The sequence below is a fragment of the Pristiophorus japonicus genome, chromosome 7 (genome assembly GCF_044704955.1).
Source record: "Pristiophorus japonicus isolate sPriJap1 chromosome 7, sPriJap1.hap1, whole genome shotgun sequence".
NCBI classification, from domain to species: domain Eukaryota; kingdom Metazoa; phylum Chordata; class Chondrichthyes; family Pristiophoridae; genus Pristiophorus; species Pristiophorus japonicus.
The window spans coordinates 151991768-152010858 of NC_091983.1; the positions used below are offsets into that span (position 1 = coordinate 151991768).

The window sequence follows — 19091 nt, forward strand, 5'->3', positions numbered from 1 at the left end:
GTATCTCGAATATGCACAGCAACAGCCAGAGAGGAGGAAGGAAATGCACATTAATTCCCATCCTCCCTGCTAGAACCTCACTTAGCACTAACATAACAGCCAAGATCTGGAACATTTTATGCATGAGTGATTGCAGGCAGAAACATTCTGCAACTATATACCACATGATACATGACCCCTGTAGAAAATGAATGAAGAACATGAACTTTACCAAGACGCATCTGTTATTGTCGATTAAGATGCTTTATTTTGAACATCTTTACATTTTTCTAAATGTCACCATCTACTGAGCAGAGGTATAAAAACTCCAAATTTTAAACTATTGGAGAAATAGTTCACAAATGTTTAATTTGCATTCCCATTTATAGTTTATTTTAGTATAGATGGTTAACAGACACGTGATATGTTCGGTAACCTTGATCTCAAAGTATTTGAATTTTGCAACCAGCAGTAACTAGCTATAAGGCAGCCTTCAACCAGTATTTAACCTACCACAGATACTTCTAGTTAAGGCCAGATTATGGTAGATATTTGAAGTCAAACACTATTCTTGCAACACTAACGTGCTACAGTGAAAACCACAAGTTATTCAAGCAATCCTATTTTTGCCAATTGTAGCCCTGTGTTATTCTGTATTCAGTGCTAGGTTAAAGATGCAGGCTTAAAACATTTCAAGCATATATCATTAAAACATTGCATCAATGTGACGGTTTGTGGATTTAGAGAAGTGAAGGCAGTTGCGAAAACAAATCCTATTTTCCACAAACCCATAAACAATCTGGATCAGATTTGTCCACTTTAATGCACTACAACAATTTATAAGGTTAGTTTTACAATTCACTTTAATAGCAAAAAGACATCTGAAAATGTGCTTTAAGAATGTCAGTAGTAAAGTTTGTTGCTCTTCACTGTGAAGTGTAATAGTCTCTACCGACTTTCATGATTCAACAACTGTACTTTCAGAAAATATTTTTTCCCCACAGGTAAAGTCACAGCTATTAAAAAGTCATGTTTTAGGATGGCTCAAAAAGTACCAAATGTAATAATGCCCGATAACACAAATGTGTATCACTCTCTAACAGAGACAGGATAAAAAAGACTTGGATTTATATAGCGCCTTTTATGACCTCAATGTCCTAAAGCACTTCACAGCCAATTAAGTACTTTAAGTGTAGTCACTATTGTAATGTAGGAATAACAGCTGTAATCTCACAATTACACACATAATCTGATACAATTATACTTTCATAAAAAGGAATTCAGCATTAAAAATTGATGCCACTCAAATGCTGACAAATTTAATTAAAGTTATACAAAGGTGGAGTGTCAGGGGAGAAGGAAACATCAGTGTATGGGGACACAATTTTGCCAGACATGAACAGAAAATACACAAAGTATATGCATGTTTATGCTTCACCCATGACAAGACAGTCAAAAAGCAGCTAGAACTCAAAATGGCACTGGTCCATTTACTTTATTTTTAAAAATTCAGCCATCTGCTTTCAAGTTATTGAACAAATAAAGTAGCCAGAATAAGTTTAACCTTACTAAATATTACCATAATTGACTAACCTATATGACCATTTTATATAGATGTAAGGGCCAATTTCAAAGATTGGTTGCTATGTCACCAAAATGTTGCAATAGAGTCCTGCATCAACCAAACTGGAATTTACTCCTTTGAAAGTTTTATTTTAAAAATGGTATTTCTTCAGAATTTAATTTTTAAACATGAAGTAAAATGAGAAAATAAGTTTTACTCCAAAGCTTTTAAAAAATATGATGGATCAATGTCTAGCATTATATCTGGAAACTTGAGTGGAAAATCTAAACCTTGTCCTGGTGAAAGTTAGAAATATACCTGGTATATTTCTAGTTTTAAGGTATAAGGAAATGGACTGTCTGGAAAAGATTTTCAGGAGCTTACAAATACAATTAAGTCACTGCATTATACCCCTGTCTACCCGAATTGCTCAGCCATCTTTTCTTGGATTTTAATTCAGAATTGAACTCGGGAATCTGCATGAATCTTATATGGTGTAGATTTTATTACACACAATTCTAAAGCACAGTTCGAGTTGGACAATAGAATGTCCCCTCAAACACATGGCACAGTTACAAATATAAATGATCAAAGTTAAATGAAACTCAAGTGTTTGTTTTGCAGCAGCAACTCTGAAGAGTAATTTTCTTCGTTTCCGACGATAGCTTTTCTTTCTTTGAATAATTGTCATAATTCATGTCCAGTCTCACAAACCACATTAAATGTCTTCCCGCCACCGCAGTTACTGGCAGAAAGTCTTTATGAAGTGAAAGGAATTTCCTTGTCTATCAAGACAGTCCAAATTCACTTCGTTCCACATCTTTTGGTACACAAAACTGACAGTTTCTTAGGACTGGCTGTAGTTAGAATTTTGACTGCCATTAGGGCCCTGTTCTCCTTCACTGTTTATATGACAGAGAGGAAGAAAATGAATTAAAACAGTGAAAATAAAATCTCCAAAGATTATAAAAACATTTTTTGTAATCTATTTCTCTACTCAAAGCATTCAACAACCAAGCCAGTCAACTGACCCACTTCTAGGCCTCTACAATTGCCAACTAACGAGAAGGCATAGGCAACTCATCACAGAATGGTTGCAGTACAGAAGGCAGCCATCTAGCCCATGATGGCTCTCTGCAAGAGCAATTCAGATAGTCCCTTTCCCTGTAGCCCTGCAATTTTGTTTTCCTTCAGGTGCATATCCAATTTCCTTTTGAAAGCCATGATTGAGTCTGCCTCCACCACCCTTTCGGACAGTGCATTCCAGATCCTAACCATTTGCTGGGTAAAAAGGTTTTTCCTCATGTCACCTTTGCCAATCACCTTAAATCTGTGTCCTCTGGTTCTCAATGCTTCCACTAATGGAAACAGTTTCTCTCTCTCCTGTCCAGACCCCTCATGAACACCTCTATCAAATCCCTTCTCTGCACCAAGGAAAACAACCCCAGCTTCTCTAGTCTATCCATGGAACTGAAATCCCTCATCCCTAGAATCATTCTCATAAATCTTTTCTGCACTCTCTCTGAGGCCTTCACGTCCTCCTTAAAGTGCAGTGCTGAGAATTAGACACAATACTCCAGTTGAGGCCGAACCAGTGCTTTACAACAGTTCTTTCTTGCTTTTGTACTTTATGCCTCTATTTATGAAGCGCAGGATCCCGTATGCAATGCTTTCTCAACCTGCCATCGCCTTCAATGATTTTTGCATATATACCAAAGTCTTTCTGTTCACGTGTACCCTTTAGTTTATATTGCCTCTCCGCATTCTTCCTACCAATGGCGAAACATCAAACCTCCAGTTAGCTGAAATTAGGAAATCACTGAGGAATCACAGTCATCAAAACAGTCCACTTTGCATGTTGGAGTTCCACAGTACTGTAATAACTCATAGTTTTATGTCATACAATTTTGCCCAAGTACTGCTCATCTTTATTCAGAGATTCTAACCTTATATATTTAAAATCTCATTTCAGACAGTCTAACCCTCAAATAAAATGTCCTTTATTATATACCGATGAGCCAAATGGCCTTCTGTGCTGCATCATTCTATAATATACCTGTTTGGAGGTGGTTTCGGTTTTGGCATCTTGTTAAGGATTGCAGCCATTTCCTTTCGGTCATCAAAATTCTTCCATAGATCATATAGCTTCAGAATGACTCTGATTATCTCAAGGATCTGCTGACACAAACAAGAGCCATAATGTTAAAACTAATTCCTTTAAAACTAATTAAGAAAAGCAAGTAAAGTTCCTTATGTGTTAAAATTTTCCCCTCCAGTTATGCTATAAATACAATTTAGCATACTTTAATAAAGGTAATGTTCACCTCATAGATTGAATCTTCAGATTTTTTTATTCACTGGAAATTTTTCAGAGCAGGAGTAGCTGCTACATGGGACCTGGTTCAGGGGGGAAACTACTGAAATGTCTCTTACAGAAAGGCTTTATGCAAAGAGGTGGAGGTAACAACTACCAACATTTTTTTTTAATGATCTGGGCTAAAAAGGGCTAATGGCCAACAAAAACAATTAAAATTATTCAAAATAAAATGCACTTACATTTTCAGTTGTTTAAATTTCCTAGAAAGGTTTCATTTTTAGATTAGATCCGCCATCTATTCCATCAGCATCGGTGCACTTTATACTCTCTCACCTTGGTCCTCAGAATCCCACCACAATCAGCCCGAACAGCATCACCACCAGACACACCAGCAGCACCAACATTCTCTGCAATCAACTGATTCTGCAGAGGACACAGGGCATCAGCACCCGACCATGATGCTGCCCGGGAGGGTCTCACCATGGCCAGATTTGTTTCACTTGACGCTGTACACCCTGGCTGCCACATGATGTGCCAGGTTGGTACCCCCCACACCAACACCATAAAGCATCCTTACAATTTCAAAACCATTCCTTTCATACTCGTGACCATTGCGGGGATAACATTTTGATCCTGAAATTCCGATGTCCTATGTCCGTATGAAGTTTCTACGGACCCGGGAAGGCATCGGAAAAGCCAGGTTTCTGCGCGTAATGCACTGAAAACCGGCTTTTCCGATCTGTCAAGTTTCTGGCTTGACAGATCATCCGGAGATCGGGAGCGACGACATTTTCAGGGCAAGATTTCCAATATTTAGGAATATCTTGCCCTGCAAATGTCCTTTAAAATCTTGCGCCTGAAAAAGCAGGCATATAGCCTACTTTTACAGGCGCAAGTATTTAAAAATACACAAACATATAAAAAAGTTATAAAAACACATTTTATTTTTAAAAACCCTCCCCACTACGGTAAGTTTATTTTAAGGCTTAATTAAAAAAACTTTTAAAAAAATATTTTCCTGACTTTTTTTGTAAAAAAAAAAAGAACTTTAACTTAAATGAATGTTAAATATGTAGTTTATTTTTTTTATTGTGTTTGGGGGGAGAGGGGGGGGTTCTCATTCATAGTAATAGGAGTTCCGGACTTACGGAACTCCTATTACTATGAATGAGAATCTATACTACACTTGATTGGCTGCTGTCTCCAGATCCCAGCCTGCATACATCCCCACGTGCATGCGCTGCGACGCGCAGTCATGGGAGGCTTCAGGCACGGAAGTTCCAACGGGCGCAGCAGCAACAGGTAAGTGCGTATTCTTTTCTCTCTTTCTGGCGTTTGCCCGTGGGAAGAGCTCGAACGGAATTTCAGGGCCTATGTCTCACCATTCACTGCAACTCACTAAGCCACTTCCAAAAGGTGCACATAAATCTGTCCAAGAATGGAATGTGTTGAAAATAAAGGTTTCAATGTTTGACAGCACATTAACAGGAACTTTACATGAACAGTGGATAAAACACCCAAGTGTCTACCCTTATGTGTTGTGAGCTGGTATTGCACGAGGAGGAGAGTGAGTGAGTGAGTGAGGGGTGTCGAGTGAGATGAGGATGTAATAAAGTACATAAGAGGGATGGGTGGAGGTGCAAGGTAAGTTGCTGCGAGTAAGGATGTGCGGGAATAGGGTAGGGAAGGCAGAGTGATGGGGATGTGCTGAGAGGGACAGTAGGATGAGGTTGAGTGTGGCTTTGTACTAATGTTTCGTGATCTACTGAGATCATTGAAACTTTTGCAGCACCCAGGTCCTCCTGACCCTGCTTGTGCCCTCCTCTGTAATATGCAACAAGACTGTGTTGATTTTCTAGGGAGGTCTTCTCCGCCCATGGGAAGGGAAGAGGACCTCCCTGCCTGCTGTGACACCCTCCATAAGCATATGGAGGGAGTCATGGGAGAGTCTGGGTGCAGTCGTGCACCTCTGTACAGTGCTAGTCAGTATCTCAATGCTATAGAACACTGACAGCACAAATGTCAAAATAAAATTGACCCTGGCCCCTTTAAGGAAACTAGCTTATGATGCATCATCAAATGACATCACCAGACCCACTTCTTCTAATTGGCCAGGAAATGCACTGGGTGGGCTTAACAAGCCCAATTAGGGCAAATTCATTCTACACAGCGGGCTGGAGCCAGCAGTGGGGCTGGGATCCGACACCGATGTCGCCTGCCACTGTCCTGCCAAGGTTCGTAAAATCCACCCCTGTCTACTTCAACGGATTTCCCTACGTTCTAGTTCACTGTGGAGCTGCACTCAGTGCTTGAGCTCTGGATAGAACAAAAGAACCAGCACATTAGGAACTGCTGGATAATTCAATTAAAAAAGGTAAACTCTGATGGGAATGCAGCCCAAGCAGGAGAAACAATTAATGAAATCCTGCACCTCTACATTCTGATCCAGCTATACGTCCAACTGAGGGCCACTAAATAAATGTCTTTTGTCTTAAAAATCTCGAGTATTCTTGGGTCCAAGATACCGCTTCCCCAGAATTCTCCAAGGCCACAAAACAACCACAAACCATCTTTTTACCAGCCTACAATACCATTCCCCTCAAAAGTTTGCCTCTCTGCCTGTTGCTGCTCCAAATGACACCATACTTCTACCTCTCATCTCATCTCCATCCTATACCTTTTCCCAGGCCCATACAGTCACCGGTGCTCCAAATTACCTTCCCTGCCACCCACCCGCCCCAATTCTCCTTCATCATAAGCACTCCCACATTTCAAACCATACCCACAAATGCTCCTTCAGCCTGTCAACAACCCCCTCACCCCCGCATAGTATTCACCGACACCAGACGCACCAGCTTCGCTTAAGCTGCCAAAACCCTAGCTCACCCATTCCCTCCCAAATCCCTGCCCTATGCCCCTCCTCTCTGCAACATCCTAATTATGTGATCATCGACCTAAGGTGCCAACCTTGGCACAGTGAAAATGCTCTCGCCTCAACGCAGAAGGTTTGGATTCAAACCCCACTCCAGAGACTTGAGCACATAAACTATGCTGACGCTCCAGTGCAATACTGAGAGTGCGCTGCACTGTCAAGAGGTGCAGTCTTTCGAATGAGACTTTCTCAGGGGGATGTAAACTATCTCATGGCACTACTTCAAGAAGAGCAGGGGAGTTCTTCTAGTGTGCTGGCCAACATTACTCAAACAAATTAGTTAATTATATCATTGCTGTTTATGGGACCTTGCTTTGTAGAAGTTGGGTGCTACGATTGCTTACATTACAGCAGTGATTGCATTTTTTTTTAAGTATTTTATTGATTGTGAAGTGCTTTGGGACATCCTGAGGGTGATGAAAGCAGCTACAGGAATGCAAGTTCTTTCTTGCTTTCTTTGATGCCACCAGAATCTTGATTGGAATTATTAAATTGGAGAAAGTTCCATTGAACTCTTTCTGTAGGGTTTAGACATTGAAGTTCCTTACAAATGAGCTGCACAGTATAGTCAGACACAATATGATCTCAAAAGCACAACTTCAGAAGAGAAAGCCACAAACATAGGAACAGGAGTTGGCCATTCAGCACCTTGAGTATTTTCCACCATTCCATTAGATTGTGACTGTTCTACACCTTAACTCCATCTACCCGCCTTGGTTCCATGACCCTCAATATCCTTACCCAAGAAACATCTATCAAGCTCAGTATTGCAATTTCCAAAATAACTTGGCCTCAACAGCATTTTGGGGAGAGGGTTCCAGATTTCCACTACCCTTTATGTGAAGAAGTGCTTCCTGACATCACCCCTGAACAGCCTAGCTCTAGTTATGCCCCCTTGTCTGGACTCTCCCACCAGAGGAATTTGTTTCCATTTACCCAATCAAATCATTTAATCATCTTAAACACTTCAATTAGACTACCCCTTAATCTTCTACACTCAATGGAATATAAGCCTAGTCTATGCAACCTGTCCTTATAAATTAACCCTTTTAGCCCTGGTATCATTATGGTGAATCTGTGCTGCACCCCCTCCAAGGCCAATACATAACTGATTTCTGGACCCCTAAATCTCTATTATTATCTGAATGGTGACAGATTAGGAAAAGGGAAGGTGCAACGAGACCTGGGTGTCATGGTACATCAGTCATTGAAGGTTGGCATGCAGGTACAGCAGGCGGTTAAGAAAGCAAATGGCATGTTGGCCTTCATAGCGAGGGGATTTGAGTACAGGGGCAGGGAGGTGTTGCTACAGTTGTACAGGGCCTTAGTGAGGCCACACCTGGAGTATTGTGTACAGTTTTGGTCTCCTAACTTGAGGAAGGACATACTTGCTGTTGAGGGAGTACAGCGAAGATTCACCAGACTGATTCCCGGGATGGTGGGACTGACCTATCAAGAAAGACTGAATCAACTGGGCTTGTATTCACTGGAGTTCAGAAGAGTGAGAGGGGACCTCATAGAAACGTTTAAAATTCTGACGGGTTTGGACAGGTTGGATGCAGGAAGAATGTTCCCAATGTTGGGGAAGTCCAGAACCAGGGGTCACAGTCTAAGGATAAGGGGTAAGCCATTTAGGACCGAGATAAGGAGAAACTTCTTCACCCAGAGAGTGGTGAACCTGTGGAATTCTCTACCACAGGAAGTAGTTGAGGCCAATTCACTAAATATATTCAAAAGGGAGTTAGATGAAGTCCTTACTACTCGGGGGATCAAGGGGTATGGCGTGAAAGCAGGAAGTGGGTACTGAAGTTTCATGTTCAGCCATGAACTCGTTGAATGGCGGTGCAGGCTAGAAGGGCTGAATGGCCTGCTCCTGCACCTATTTTCTATGTTTCTATGTTTCTACGCTCATCCAGAGTTCCTAGCTCCTCACCAATTAGCAAATACTCTGATTTATCTGTCTTAAGTCCAAAGTGGATGACCTCACATTTCCCCACACTGAACTCCATCTGCCAGTTTTGCCCACTCACTTAATCTATCAATGTCCCGTTGCAACTTTCTACACCCATCTACATTATTTACTGTGTCACCTAACTTAGTGTCATCAGCAAACTTCGATATACGGTTCTCTATTCCTTCATCCAAGTCATTTATAAATATAGTGAAAGGCTGTGGCCCCAATACAGATCCCAGGGGACACCATTAGTCACTGCCAATTTGAGTACATATCTATATCTGTACTCTTTGTCTTCTATTTCCTAACCAATTCCCTATCTGATAGATTGCCTCCAATTTCATGCACTCTCATTTTTCTTAACAGTCTCTTATGTGGAACCTTGCCTTCCATAGACACTCCCATGTTAGTTAACGCCTCGAAAATTTCAACTGGGTTTGTTGGCCATGACTTACTCTTTACAAATCCATCTCTCTGATCAGCTCATATTTGTCCAAATGTTCAATCACTCGGTCCCTAATATCAGATTCTAGTAACTTCCCCACAACTGACGTTAGACGAATAAGCCTATAATTTCCTAGTTTATCTCTCCTACCCTTTTTAAATGTGACATTGGCAAATTTTCAATCCGAGGGCACAAGTCCTGAATCGAGAGTGTTCTAGAAGATCATGACTAACACATCAATTTCCTCAACTACTTCTTTTAATACCCTGGGGTGGAAACCCTCAGGTCCTGGAGATTTGTCTATCTTTAATAACAGTAGTTTCTACATCAACCTGATTTTACTTATATTGAATCTAGTTAGTTCTCCTGAATTTATTTTTATTTTTCCTTATAGTTCTGGTATTTTATCCTCATTCTCTAATATGAAGACCAACACAAAGTAGCTTAGGTGACTTAGGAGTCCAATGCGGGACCTACAGTCTCTGTCACAGGTGGGAGGTGGGGCAGACAGTGGTTGAAGGAAAGGGTGGTCGGGGAGCCAGGATTGATGCACGCTCCTTTCACTGTCTATGCTTGCTTTCTGCTTGTTCTCGGCGATGAGACTCGAGGTGCTCAGCGCCCTCCAGGATGCTCTTCCTCCACTTTGGCCGGTCTTGGGCCAAGGATTCCCAAGAGTCGGTGGGGATGTTGCACTTTGTCAAGGAGGCTTTGAGGGCGTCCTTGAAGCATTTCCTCTGCCGACCTGGGGCTTGCTTGCCGTGTCGAAGCTCGCATAGAGCGCTTGCTTTGGGAGTCTATTATCAGGCATGCGGACGATGTGGCCTGCCCAACGGAGCTGATCGAGCGTGGTCAATGCTTTGATGCTGGGGATGTTGGCCTGAGCAAGAACACTGATGGTGTGTCTGTCCTGCCAATGGATTTGCAAGATCTTGTGGAGGCAGCGCTAGTGGTACTTCTCCAGCGCTTTGAGGTGTCTGCTGTATATAGTCCACGTCTCAGCCATACAGGAGGGTGGATATCACTACTGCCTTGTAGACCATGAGCTTAGTGCCAATTTTGAGGTCTGGGTCGTCAAACACTCTTCCTCAGGCGACCGAAGGCTGCGCTGGCACACTGAAGGTGGTGTTGGACCTCGTCGATAATGTCTGCTCTTGCTGACAGTAGGCTCCCGAGGTATGGGAAATGGTCCACGTTGTCCAGACGCAATTGCGTCTGCACATACTTGGAGGCCGAACTCGAAGCCATCGTCGACACCTTCACCAGGCATACGAGAGCATGGACTTTACGCTAAACATCCGTAAGGCAAAAGATCCTCTACCAACCTTTTTCTTTGCTATGCCATTAGTCCTGACATGGACCATGACAACTGGTTCTGCCCCCTCCCTTTCCAAATTTATTTCCAGCCACACAGATATCTTTAGAACCAGCTAGGCAACACACCCTGCGAGACTCTTGATTGAGGCTGCAGAGGATGCTATCTATCCCCCTAATTATTGAATCCCCTATAACTACTATGTTTCTATTCAACTCCTCCCCACTTTGTACAGCCCTCTGTCTAACAGTGCCTCGGTCAGCATTGTGACTCTCCTCCCCGCTGTCTGTTTTCTTATTCTCACAGGTATCAACTACCTTGGTCCTGTTGGACAGGACCAGTGTTTGCAGGACCTCCTCCTCAGTTCCCCTTACCTTGCTGACTGACAGTCACATGCTCCTCTTCCTGTGCTTTCCTCGAGATGTGACTGTACTTTGGAGTAAACTATAAATAAATTCCTCCCCCTCCCTTATGTATCGAGTGTCTCCATCTCGCACTGTAGCTCAACAACTCCGCGGTTGAGTGACTCAAGGCAGAGACCTATCCTGCAGATGTGGCAACCCAGGACAGTCTCGCTGTCCACAAACTCCCACATATTACAAATAAACACTTCATCTCTCACTACTAAACCCGTGACATTTTGTGAACAATACAATGGGAAATCAACTAGTAACTTAAACAAATTAAAATTGCATTGGTTGCAATAACTATGCAGAAAATTGAGGATAAAAGAGGATTTGCAAAGCAGTAATGTCATACCATTAACTGCAATGAAGAAGTTAGAGAAGTATACAACAATCACCTGAACCGATAAATTAGATAATTCCTTTAAAACTTTCCCATCAATCTTCTATAATGTATACTGGAGTTTGAGAGGGTAGTTTTATTCTACTTTCTTATTTACTATTAGTGGATGACCTGACAGCCACAATGCTCTTGTGCAGGTGATGTAAAGGACTAAACAATTGATGCAATCATGCAAGCTTACCCAGCAGTACTTAATACTACTTTGTAATATCTGGTTGTGTTTCACAATTCCTTCCAAAGCTATTTTGAAAATTGGAAAATTAGAAGGCAATACAAACAATCAGTTGGATTTCTACACAATTGCATCACCTTCTCCATATCGACTGAGAGTTCAGCGAACCACTGGCGTGCATCTTTTTGCTGGACCACACATGCCACGTGCAAACAAGCTGTAAAGGGAAATCAAAGCAAATTCAATTTACTATTTGTTTACTCTTCATAAAACATTACTATTTTACAAGTCCCCACCCCCCCTCCTCCCTCCCAATAATAACAATGTATAAAACTGTGCTTTCATGTTGGGAATGCTGCAAGCACAAAGACTGAACCTAGTTGTTATACATATCCAAATTCCAAGTAGTCTTTACATATCCACATAGTAACTTAAAAGGATTAACCAGTGTGCAATGAGATGATCTCACAGATACTGATTAATCGTTTTGTACAAGTGAGCAAGCAAAAAAAAGTAAACACTTGTGTGACTACGTGGACTTAGAAACAGGACATGCATCTACCACTTTGGAAAATAAAGCAGGAAATAGTCTACTAATTGCAATGATCCTGATACATTGGATAACAGTTTGTGAATTAAATAAATAAAATATTAGAAAGTATTTCCACTTTAAAAAATAAAATTTAATGAACTGTTAGGTACCCAAGTTAATGCTGTTTTAGGATTTAGGTCAAATGGAAAGACAGCCTTGAGGTTTAGCAGATACAACAGAATTAACAAAATTAATTTAGAGTGCCTACATATTCGACCAAGGAACCCAGCAGTGAAATGTTTTGAGGTTTGAAGGCCCTATTCATGCAGCCACCTCCAAAATCTGATATGAGCTGGTGGGGATTCCTTTGATGGTAACAGCTCAGCATCACTGCACATGGTAGTTTAGCTAATCTTTAGACTTCTGAAATTATCTCAAACTTCATATCCAGCAGGGACAACAGAGGGGAATAATTTTTTGAAAGTTTTTTTTTTCTTCTGTGTCCCCTAAACTTTGCCCTTTGGAACTTGAACTGCAGGACTGAGGTCTGCTAATCTGCAATTTGGGTCTGATACCACCAGATTCCAGATAGGCGAGTCCAGAGATCATTCAATCTACCACTGACTCAGTTACCACATTATGTTTAGCGTCATGGTGAGGTGATGCGGTATCTACAGCTAAAGATGGTGTGTGAATGCACCAGATTATAAAATGTAGAAACTAGCTTTCAGACCACATACTTTGCTTTATCAGGGAAGTATTCATTTAATCTCATGACCAAAAAGCTACCAAAAATGGCTAAAACACTTATCTCTCCTTTCCTTTGTTACACTTCTGTGTAAAAATAAAATATAAATTTGTTCATCTGTTTATTACAAGTCTGAAATCCTCACCGACGCGAGCAAGCTCATTCTTTCTTCTTTACTTCTCACTAAAGTCTTTCAAAATAAATCATGTTCCTTATTTTAACACCAATACGGAGAATTCTATTCAAAATTAACTTCCAAATATATTAACAATTGAACTGCAAGTCAGTTATAAAATACTAAAACAAATTCCTATCATGAACTGCTAGTGATTTTATTGGTACTATTAATTCAATGTTAACTCCTGTTGGAAACATCAATTCAGAAATCCTTGAAAGAATGATAAATTTAGATTTATTAATGATACCCAACAAACTTTGTCAAGTCCAATGACTATATACTCACCCAAGGCTATCATGAATGGAGGATACATGAGGCATAGGTCTGTCCTGTAGGTGTCATTCACTATCCTCCTGTGCAGATTAAGGCACGTAGTTTTAAAAAGATAATTTCCTCAATGTAACTACAACTATTAAAAACTGAGCTAAGCAATGCTATTTCCAATAAGCCTTATTGCCAGAACCCAAAAGATCATTGACAGTAGCTTATCTACACCTAACCTAATTCAATTTCTGGTATTTATGTTCTGCAAGTATCAGCTACAAATAAAAATCATGTTTCATTTATCTTTGGCTCAGTTGCTAGTAGTCTCACCTCCAGGACTGGCCCACATAATCTAGGCTGACACCTCAGTGAAATACTGAGGGAGTGCTGCATTGTTACAGATGCCATCTTTCAGACGAGGCAGATGGTCGTAAAAGGTCCCATGGCACTTTTCCAAAGAAGAGCAGGAGTTTTCCCAGTGTCCTGCCGAACAGCCAACACCACCAAATCAGATTCATTGGTCCCTTTTCTCACTACTGTGTGCAAATTGGCTGCCACATTTCCCTACAAAACAGTGACTGCACTTCAAATATAATTAATTGGCTGTGAAACACTATGGGACATTTTGAGGACATGAAAGGTACTATATAACTGCAAGTTCGTTCTTCTTTACTTCTCACTAAATTCTGATAGGTATGCTTGTGAAGAACAGGCAGATTATCAATGAGTTGTTCATCATCGATATTTAACATAAAACATGCAATGTACAACTTTAAGTGAAAAAGTTCCAACACTGTAACTGCTGCTAACATTCTTCAGCTCCACTGTTTCAATGTACAAGCCTCGGAACTGCAGTCCAGTAATACTGCACAGTTACCAGTCACAATATTACTGTTTATGTATCAAAAATAGTTCTGCAGTTAATGTATTGGCTGTAACACGCTTTGAGAAGTCGTGATAAGGCGCTATATAAATGAAAATTCTCTTTCTGAAGGAAGCATTTTGTTGGAAGGGAAAAAGAGCTGAACAAAAATCCCTAGCATTTGTAAATATAAAATATGAAATGAACTCAGTAGTCTTGAACAACATAAGCAACAAAACTTGTATTTTTATAGAGCCTTTAACATCGCAAAACATCCCAAGGCGCTTCACAGGAGCATTATCAAACAGAATTTTACACCAAGCAACATAAGGAGATATTAGGGCAGAATCTTGGTCAAAGAGCTAAGTTTTAAGGAGTGTCTTAAAGGAGGAAAGAGAAGTAGAGGCGGAGAGGTTTAGAGAGGGAATTCCAGAGTTTTGGGCCTTGGCAGCTGAAGGCACGGCCATCAGTGGTGGAGCGATTAAAATCGGGGATGCTCAAGAGGCCAGAATTGGAGGAGAGCAGATATCTCAGAGGGATGTAGGGCTGGATGACATTACGGAGATATAGAGGGGTGAGGACATGGAGGAATTTGAAAACAAGGATGAGAACTTTAAAATCGAGGCATTGCTTAACTGTGAGCCATTGTAGGTCCGTGAGCACAGGGGTGATCAGTGAATGTGTTAGGACACGGGCAGCAGAGCATTTGGATGACCTCAAGTTTACAGAGAATAGAAGGTGGGAGGCCGGCCAGCAGAGCATTGGAATACTCAAGTCTAGAGGTGACAAAGGCATGGATGAGGGTTTCAGCAGCAGCGGTCTTAGTGATGGAGTGAATATGTGGTCGGAAGCTTATCTCGGAGTCAAATATGACACCAAGGTTGCAAACAACCTGCTTCAGCCTCAGACGGTTGCCAGGGAGAGGGATGGAGTCAGTGACTAGGGAACGGAGTTTGTGGCAGGACCGAAGATAATGGCTTTGGTTTTCCCAATATTTAGTTGAAAGAAATTTCTGCTCATCCAGTACTGGATGTCAGACAAGCAGTCTGACAATTTAGATAGTGGAGGGGTTGAGAATGGTGGTGACGAGGTAGAGCTGGGTATCGTCACTGTACATGTGGAAACAGATGTGTGTTTCGGATAATGTCGCCGAGAGGCAGCATGAGATGAGAAACAGCAGGGGACAAAGGATAGACCCTTGGGGGACACCAGAGGTGACGATGCAGGAGTGGGAAGAGAAGCCATTGCAGGCGATTTTCTGGCTACGACTGGATAAATAAGCATGGAATCAGGCGAGTGCAGTCCAACTCAGCTGGAAGATGGAGGAGAGGCTGCAGACAGGTTGAGAAGGACGAGGAGGGATAGTTTACCTGCATCACAGTCAAGTAGAATGTCATTTATAACTTTGATAAGAGCCGTTTAGGTACTATGGCAGGGACGGAAACCTGATTGGGGGGGGGATTCAAACATGGAGTTCTGCGAATGATAGGCATGGATTTGGGAGGTGACAACACGTTCAAGGATTTGAGAGAGGAAAGGGAGGTTGGAGATAGGGTGGTAGTTTGCAAGAACGGAGGGGGTCAAGGGTTGTTTTTTTTTTAATTAAGGAGAGGGGTCATGAAGGAGAGGTGGACAGCACCCAAGTAGAGAGAACTGTTAACAATATTAGCTAAGATGAGAGCCTGGAAGGGAAGTTAGGTGGTCAGAAGTTTAGTGGGAATAGGGTCGAGGGAACAGGAGGTGGGTCTCATGAACAAGATGAGCTTGGAAAGGGCATGAGGGGAAATCAGAGAGAAACTAGAGAAAGATGCAAGTTCAGGGCTAGGCGGGGGCGGGGAGGGGTGGAATCTTAGAGGAAGTTTGGCCTGGTGGGCTGGGGAAAGGGAGGGAAGTGGCAGAGGCAGCGGATCAGATGGTCTCAATCTTAATAACAAAGAAGTCCATGAACTCCAGCAACTTCTTGTTGAAGGTGAAGGTGGAGGAGACAGGGGAGTGGGGTTTAAGAAGACGGTTTGCAGTAGAGAAAAGAAGCCGGGTGTTATCTTTGCATTTCAGGATGATCCTGGAATTGTCAGCAGTGTTGGCATGTGAGAGCCGGACCCAATAGTGCTTTATGTGGTCCAGCCAGATCTGGCGATGAATGGCTAAACCAGTCCTCTGCCATATCCGTTCAAGTTGACTTAAGAGAGCGGAGAGGAGGGCCATACTAGGCAGAATGGACAGTGTGAGAGAAAGTAATGTTTTTAATGGAGACTAGGGCATCAAAGGTGGTGAGGATGTGGTTGAGCAGCAGAAATGTTGTGATGAATGGAGGGCCAATGGCTGGACAGTTGGGATTTTGCAAGTGCATCTGTAAACCCGTATCAAAAATGCAAACTCCCTTAATCCATTACAATCATAGGCGCATATCAAGGCTACTGATCACTAGACAATCTTACCATGCTAATGGCAGCAGCATGTCTTCTTGTCCCATATCTTGTACATACTGTAGCAATGGTCTATATGGATGGTATACTATCAGACAGCAATCCTTATAAAGAATGGAAAATAGTATTAAATAGCTGGCATGCGAGTCTCCAAAACAGTTTCAAAGGAAAGCACAAAACTGGATGGTGCAGTGGGTTAGCAAAATATCTTTTCATCTCTGGGATCAAAGTTTTCTCAACATCTCTCAACCCCTCTAAATTGTTAGACTGCTTGTCTGACATCCAGTTCTGGATGAGCAGAAATTTTCTCCAATTCAATATTGGGAAGGCCAAAGCCATTGTTTTCGGTCCCCGCCACAAACTCCGTTCCCTAGCCACTGACTCCATCCCTCTCCCCAATTTCTGTCTGAGGCTGAACCAGACTTTTACAATCTTGGTGTATATTTGACCCTGAAATCACATATCCACAGCATAACTAAAACTGCCTATTTCCACCTCCGTAACATCACCCATCTCCACCCTTGCCTCAGCTCATCCGCTGCTGAAGCCCTCATCCATGCCTTTGTTACCTCTAGACTTGACTATTCCAATGTACTCCTGGCCGACCTCCCACCTTCTACCCTCCGTAAACTTGAGGTGATCCAAAACTCGGCTGCCCGTGCCCTGACTTGCACCAAGTCCCGCTCACCCATCACCCCTGTGCTCACTGACCTACATTGGCTTCTGGTTAAGCAACGCTCGATTTCAAAATTCTCATCCTTACTTTCAAATCCCTCCATGGCCTCGTCCTTCCTTACCTCTGTAATCTCCTCCAGCCCCATCTCCCCCCCCACCGCTGCTCGGACACAATATTAGACCCAATTCGGCACCCGTAGCGCCCAAACAATGGGCACCATGAAACCAAATTTCTAGGTCTGGGTGTCTGAAATAGGGAAGTGGTCTATATTCCAGAGCTAACATCCCCTGATGAATATTTTAAAAAGCCAAAGCACTTACCATTAACTCTAACAAATAGAATTCACATTCCAATATCTGTAAAACATTAAATAAAAGTTTCCAATTAGTAAAAGCAGTTTAGCAAAGTAGAAATATTTAATTTATTTAGAAATTCTATAAATAGATGCTTTAAACGCATTGATGATTGCTGCCTCTCTGTAGGTGAAACATCTTATTTTGAAGGAGAGGAAATAAGTTATTTAACAGATAATATCAATGAGTATCTTAAAAGCCAATGTGATGAGAAATTATTCCACTCACTCGATTTATCAGGTCTCACTATTTCTGGAGCAGGGACAGCAGAAATAGGTGAGAAAGGCACACACACATAAGCACAGCACAACAGTAACAGAGGCCTGGGAGTAGATATTACACTAACATTCTTGTTAGTACAACTGTATAAACTCCAGGCGGATCTAAAAGAATGGAGAGAAAATAACTCACAAAATAAAGATACCCTGTATCTAATTTTTCTATCTTCATTTTAAGAATTATTTTGGCAATGGCAAACTGAACAAATCAAATCCTGCACACCAAATGGCAAGTTGGAACAAGAACAAACAAAAAGCTATAGCCCCTACATAGCCAGATTAATGCATCACATCGGCGAGAGAATAAAACGTTAATCTCACTCACTTAACACAACAACACTTGCATTTACATAAGAAATAGGAACAGGAATAGGCCGTTTGGCCCCTCGAGCCTACTCCGCCATTTAATAAGATCATGGCTGATCTGATCGTGGACTCAGCTCCACTTCCCTGCCCGCTCCCCATAACCCTTTATTCCCTTATTGCTCAAAAGTCTGTCTATCTCCGCCTTATATATATTTAATGACCCAGCCTCCACAGCTCTCTGGGGCAGAGAATTCCATAGATTTACAACCCTCAGAAAGAAGAAATTCCTCATCTCAGTTTTAATTGAACGGCCCCTTATTCCCCTAGTTTTAGTTTCCCCTAGGAGCGGAAATATCCTCTCTGCATCCACCTTGTCGAGCCTCTCTCATTATCTTACATGTTTCGATAAGATCCCCTCTCATTCTTCTGAACGCCAATGAGTATGGGCCCAACCTACTCAACCTATCTTCATAAGTCAACCCCCTCATCTCCGGAATCAACCTAGTGAACCTTCTCTGAACAGCCTCCAATGCAAGTATATTGAGAGGCTGGAGTTCGTGGAGGCACAGGCCTATAAACGCCCAGCGGGAGATCAGACAGGCAGCGGCAGTCGAGAGGCGGGAGTTCGTGGAGGCAGAGGCCTATAAAGGCCCAGCGGGAGGTCGGACAGGCGACGGCAGTCGCGAGGCGGGAGTTCGTGGAAACAGAGGCCTATAAAGGCCCAACAGGAGCGTCGGCAGTTCGGGGAGGTCGGCGGGGAGTCGAGGAGGCCAGCCGGTGCAGCTGCAGCGGGGTGAGAAGGCAAAAAAGTAGAAACAAATCGATGGGTGACGTCACAGCCAAGGGGGTAAGTGATTGGTGAGTAGCTTTTTTTTTCTTTATCAGTAAGTAACCTTCAGCATTGTTGTTGCTAAATTAAGTTTATCTAAGGGTTAAGTCATAAGGACAGCTCGGACATGTGTCATGCTCCTCCTGTACTATGTAGG

At 42.2% G+C, this 19091-nt stretch overlaps 1 protein-coding gene across 3 annotated transcripts in view; it reads right to left on the reverse strand.

The window, feature by feature from the left end:
• Positions 1-224: 224 nt before the first annotated feature.
• ccnc (cyclin C) overlaps positions 225-19091 on the reverse strand; it is a 41727-nt gene continuing 22860 nt past the window's right edge. For all 3 annotated transcript variants that reach the window (XM_070885423.1, XM_070885422.1, XM_070885421.1), the window contains exons 7-12: positions 17489-17524; positions 16505-16596; positions 13226-13293; positions 11620-11699; positions 3600-3718; positions 225-2445 (exon numbers count right to left, since the gene is read on the reverse strand). In XM_070885423.1, coding sequence (XP_070741524.1) covers positions 2391-2445; positions 3600-3718; positions 11620-11699; positions 13226-13293; positions 16505-16596; positions 17489-17524 — 450 coding nt within the window. In that variant the 3' untranslated portion in view covers positions 225-2390. The remainder of the gene's footprint in view (positions 2446-3599; positions 3719-11619; positions 11700-13225; positions 13294-16504; positions 16597-17488; positions 17525-19091) is intronic.